At 43.6% G+C, this 5473-nt stretch overlaps 2 protein-coding genes across 2 annotated transcripts; both read right to left on the reverse strand.

Annotated features, from left to right (window-relative positions):
* Window positions 1-713: 713 nt before the first annotated feature.
* Window positions 714-2420, reverse strand: LOC115760234. Its single transcript, XM_030701488.1, has 3 exons — window positions 2313-2420; window positions 1640-2253; window positions 714-1530 (listed from the first exon to the last, which is right to left on the reverse strand). The coding sequence occupies exons 1-3, from the start codon at window positions 2364-2366 to the stop codon at window positions 1257-1259; spliced, it is 942 nt and encodes a 313-aa protein (XP_030557348.1). The 5' UTR covers window positions 2367-2420; the 3' UTR covers window positions 714-1256.
* Window positions 2421-3150: 730 nt separating this feature from the next.
* LOC115760224 (myristoylated alanine-rich C-kinase substrate-like) lies at window positions 3151-4924 on the reverse strand. Its single transcript, XM_030701477.1, has 3 exons — window positions 4824-4924; window positions 3980-4749; window positions 3151-3513 (listed from the first exon to the last, which is right to left on the reverse strand). Exons 1-3 carry the CDS (start codon window positions 4872-4874, stop codon window positions 3237-3239), a joined length of 1098 nt encoding a protein of 365 aa, XP_030557337.1. The 5' UTR covers window positions 4875-4924; the 3' UTR covers window positions 3151-3236.
* Window positions 4925-5473: the final 549 nt, after the last annotated feature.

Raw genomic sequence — 5473 nt, forward strand, 5'->3', positions numbered from 1 at the left:
GGAGCTGCAAGGACTTCTACACACATGCTCGATGCTCGTTAGGGGCGGTCGATGGTTGGCTGATGTGCGTGGCATGTGGTGGGCGTTGCCACATACACACACACACAACACTCACACACACACACACACACATTCAATTGTGCTTGTAATCTAGGGAAACCACAAACTCAAACACATACAGACTCTCTTCCGTTATATCTGCGCACATACATGTGTCTTGGGAAATGTTTGTATACCCTGTAGTGCCAAAATAGTTGAGAACAGAGTGGCATATACCGCTTCAAACGTATGTAACAATAATAAAAGAACGGGAATACCCTGCACCCAACGTTCCACAGCACTTTATGCTTCTTCAGTTAAGCCTAGACACTGGGAAATACGCTCCCAATTAACTTCGGTGCTTAGAGTCCGATCTTTTTAAAAATTTGACCGCTTAAATATGCCATACCCCAGAGTTTATATACCAAGGCGTAAGGTTCTACCTTTTAGGTTGAGATTCTTAGCAAATTTTGGGGGATCGGGAAAGGCTGTTAACAAATCCTAATAAATGTACACCCAACTATAAGCTACATACAAAGTTTGCCATAACTAGCTCTTATAATCCTCGAGTTATGCTAAAAAGAACCAAATCCAAAAGTCGATATATATAAGTATATGGATATGTAGAAAGAGAAAGGGTTGTAAGTAAAGATCTGGTTAGGTTTAGGTCTTCAAAGTTTTTATACGTTTTATTATTCTTAATACAAACAATTATTTGTAAACATCTGAGTACGTATGCACAGGGTGTCTGCTAGTCGAGCGTCTTACACTCAGTTATACCCGTTTCAGACATTCTCTGCCTCTTCCCAGGGCATTGCTTGTTTGTCTGGACATAACGTTCTTTGATTTAAAACAACATAAATTATACATATTTCTGGCAATCCCCACCCACACTCACTCCCTTCTCCTCTCCGAGCCTCCTCCTCTGCAATGTGTACGTAAATATATGTGTTATATAATGCGCACAATCGCAGCCAGGACACGAATCGAAAGCTGTGAGGGCCTGGCTCTGGTCTGGACGGAGGGCAATTGGAGGTAGTCGTTATGTTTGTTTCGGATAATATTAGTTTCCTTCGGACTGTGGCCAGGCTGTGTGGGGGGTGGGCCTGGAACTGTTCAACTGACTTCTTGTCGCCCAGCAGCAAGGATTTGGCTACACCGGGCATCCGTTTCGTCGCAGGACGCTCATCGCAGCACACTTTGGCAATCATCGGCAGTCAGATTTTTTGGTGTAATGGATACTTCGGTATCAAATATTCCATTCGCATGTTACGCCTCATTTGGCACTCTTGAAAGTCTCTGAACTTTGGATAGTTGTCTGGGTTGTGGCACTCCTCGGAAGAGCCTTGAATGGCAATCTGCCTTCTGAGGCTTTCCCAGAGTGGCCTATTTTTTATATAAAACCAATACTTTCTCGGGGTCAGATAATCTAACACCCGGGGCTTATTATATACCGTTGTCTTACCCAAACACACCTGATCGAGCGCGCCCCTTTTGTGAAAAAAATATTTCAATATATACATTAAAATAAAAGGGTATCTTAACTTCGGCTTGCCAAAGATAGCGTTCGCAATCTGCGGATAAATGGGCTCATACTCACGTGGGATAATAACTGCGAATCGCCAACGAGTCAATCCGCAGACGCTGCACTGTGCGAGCTCTGTTGATGCCGAAGCGCGTATCGCGCCAGATTTTGCCATAGGTAGCGCCCCAATAGTGGTACACCCAGTTGCCCTTTTCGTCCTGTATGAACCGCGGCAATGAGACGGTCGCCTCGCCCGAGTCCTTGTTTGTTGCGTAGCCAACAACACCGCTTCGGGCACGGACGACTTCCGGTTTATCTGCCGCACCGGCGCCTCCCCCCGATCTGCCGGCCGCCTTTACAGCCGCATCGGCGCCTTCCGTTTCCCCTGCCTCATCGCCACCTGCCGCCTTCTCTGTTGCATTGCCAACTGCTGCAGCTTCCTCTGGCGCACCGCTGCCTTTTCCGGCGTCAGCCCCTCCCAACTTCTGTGCCGGATCGCCGACCTCTTCCGTCTTATTTGCCGCTTGGCCAACGTCCTGTGCGAAAAGCTGCACAAACTTTGTAGTAAGCCCCGTTGGTAAAAACGCCTTCGGTGCAAATAGCTGCATGCCCCAGCTCTGATTTTTGGCCGCGGGTAACAGATTATCCGGCCTCTGACTTGTTGCGCTCAACTTTGCCGCTTGTAATTCCTGCAATAGAGATTCGTTATGCAGCTGATGGAGGAGAAGTCTTTTTAGGCGACACTTACGATATTTTGGCAGGCAATCGCCAAGATAAGCAAACCAAAATTTAATCTCAACATTTCAAAAATAAATGTGACAAGAAATTTGTATTTATTGAACTAAACCTAACGCCAGTTATTCGCTTCAATATAAACTGAAACAAAACGATTTCCGATTATAGTTCAGAGATTTTTCAATCAAATTTCAAATGTAAGTTGGTCCAATTTGTTGTTTTCAAGAAGAAGAGAACGTATGCAGAAAACGTTTAAAGTAATTAACATTTTCTCTGCAATTCTACCCTGTATCCCTTAGAAAAAGGAGTTTAGAGATTACAGGGATAAGGAAGCACAATTTTGCAATGTTGTGACTCATCCATTTGCCCAGATTCGTCAAAATCGATAACTATCGATTGTTACCTTTAGTTGTGTTACGAGGATTACATGAGCTAGAGTTTTTTAGATCAGAAGTAGTGGGATACATGGTAAATGTTAGTCGTGCATTTTCGCAACCTTTTTAAGCTAATGTATATTCATTTATATGCAGTCATGATATCCATCTATCTGTAGTCTGGAACATCCTTCCATATGCCTAGGATTAGAACCAGTGTCCTCTATTTTGAATAACCTTATGCGGGGTATCTGCTCGTCGTGCATTGTCAGCTGCTGCAACCCAACGAGTCAATCTATATCTATATCCATTGATCTGCTTGGGACATAGGTCTTTTGCCTAGGACTTGAACCAGTGACCTCTATTTTGCCTTAGCTCACCCTTCGAGCATACAAGTCAATTCAAACAAGCAAAGTTTTCGGTATATATATAATTTTAACCAAATTTTATTATTACAAAAATTCCAAAATATAAAAACAAAAACATTGCGATGAAAAAAAAAAAAAGATGAAGAATAGTAAAGACAACTGTGAATGGGTTTGCTCAGGCCATCAACAGATGATCTAGCTTCGTATTTGGTGCATGGGATACATGGGTATTATGTGCTCCAGCCGCATGTTGCGCCTGATTGCGCACTCCTGATAGTCCCTCCACTTGCCATATTTCTGGCTGTCGTGGCACTCATCGGAGTTGCCCTTCGTGAAGATGTGACGCCGCAGCTCGTTCCAGATGGGCCGGCTTGTAATCTCTTTGCTATAGACGTTTCGTACAATCCAATTTTTAACACGGGGCACATTATAGATTGTGGAACTGTCCATGCAAACGGTCGATAGTTCTCCACTGTTGCGAGTAAAGAAAAGTTATCGATTGCTTACTGTTGTCGCGAGAATAATTATCTAGTTATCGATACATTTTCATATCGATAAATATCGATATACTCGAGTAAATCGAATATTATAAGAGCCTGGCGTGTAGGCTTTCGTATAGCTGAAAAATATTTCAATTTTTAGAAACCCGCCCTATTCCCCGAGAAATTTATAAAAATTCAATCAATATACTAGAAAAATATTTCACTTTTTTTTTTGGATACCTCACCCATTCCTAGAAATTGAATATAATCTTATTTGTAACTCTAGAGCCTTGCGCTTTGGTATACACGCACTTTCCTCGGATATCTGTAAGCCCTGAAAATTACACAAAGATCGGACTATGCAGACCGAAGATACTAAAGATGTAAAAATCAAGAACTATTTAAATACGCCAAACCTAAACGAACCTACTTGGAATACTTTGTAGTTATACGCACTCTGGATAGTATTTTCTGGCCGCATTCGAGTCAATCTTGAAGCGCTCTATGGTGCGCATTTCGGGATAGCGGGAATCTTGCCCGACTTTGCCAAGGGTAGCGCCCCATAGATTATACACCCAGTTGCCCATATGATCCCTGAAAAACTTGGGCGGTCCGCTGGGAGTCCCGTCCTTGCCGGCGGCGGCGCCGCCACCGCCACCGCCGCCACCGCCGCCACCGCCGCCGTCGCCAGCTGCTCCAGCTGTCCCATTCCCTGCAGCGGCTCCAGCTGCACCCTCCGCTCCAGCTGCTGCGGCGCCTTCTGCTCCGGCTTCTGCAGCGTCTCCAGCTGGTGGGGCTGCTTCCTCGCCTTCATCGCTTAAAATAGGAATCTTGATCACAGTTTTTGGCTTCGATTTCTCTGGAAGATCCTTGTATTGATAATCTTCGTCCGCCTCGCTGAGCTTCGTATTCGTTGATGCCGTAGCTTTGTGCGGAAATAAATGCATGACAGTCGAAGAGCTCGGATCTGCAATGTCAGCTTTGGACACAGTCTCGTCAACTGTTGCCGTCGTCCTTTCACTTCGAATAGTCGTCGCAGCCGTGGTCTCTTTCTTATCAACAGCCGTTGCTGTTGTGTTGTTGCTATCATTATCATCGGCTGCTGCTTTGGTTTCTTCTTCATCATCGTATACGGACTCGTCGTCCAGGTCAGCTGCTCCCGAAGTCTTATCTTCCGGGTTGGCAGGCGTACTTTTATTTAGTGGCGATGAGCGCGCATTATCTAGCTGAAATGTGCGGGATCAGGATCAGGATCAGGATCAGGACGAAGTTCAAAGCGGGATCTCACAGTGCAACTTACGCCAATCAGAAAAATAATCGCCAATATAAATAGAAAATTTGGTTTAAACATTTTTCGGAATATAAAAAAAACTAGAAATTTGTATTTTCTAAATCAAATTCGGCGCAATAAATGAGTTTTCACACTTTCCAAAAACCCATGACAATTCATGTCGGACATATCATGGAATTTTATTTCAAAGTTTTGTATTGATTGCAATTTGTAATTCGAATTGATGGAATATCAACTTATTCAAAAAGAGACTTTTATTACTATGCAAGCAGTTTTTGTGTAGTACCACGGTATCCACTCAGCATTATTCAAAATTCCTTTATTTAACCTAACAACAGGCCCAACTTCTTCCAAAGTTTATCGATCCTACGAACCTAACAGCTCCTCCGACCTATCTTCTGTGTTAAGTCTGATCAATTTGTATTATTTCCTTTTTTTAAATTGATCTTCAAACGTGTCCATATACCAAAAGTGAAGGCTATATCTATGGGAATTATATGGGCGTTATCTATATACAACACCTGGGCAAGTGCTCGAGAATAATTTAACTCGTTCGGGATGTTGAGCTATGAGAAGCTGCTGACCCATTTTTTGCATCGAGCTAGCTAGCGAGAGATCGCCGGCTCGAATCCAACAGCAATGTTTTAATTTGTGTATAT

The sequence above is a fragment of the Drosophila novamexicana genome, unplaced genomic scaffold (genome assembly GCF_003285875.2).
Source record: "Drosophila novamexicana strain 15010-1031.04,08,12 unplaced genomic scaffold, DnovRS2.1 tig00000387-arrow-pilon, whole genome shotgun sequence".
Classification (NCBI taxonomy): Eukaryota; Metazoa; Arthropoda; class Insecta; order Diptera; family Drosophilidae; genus Drosophila; species Drosophila novamexicana.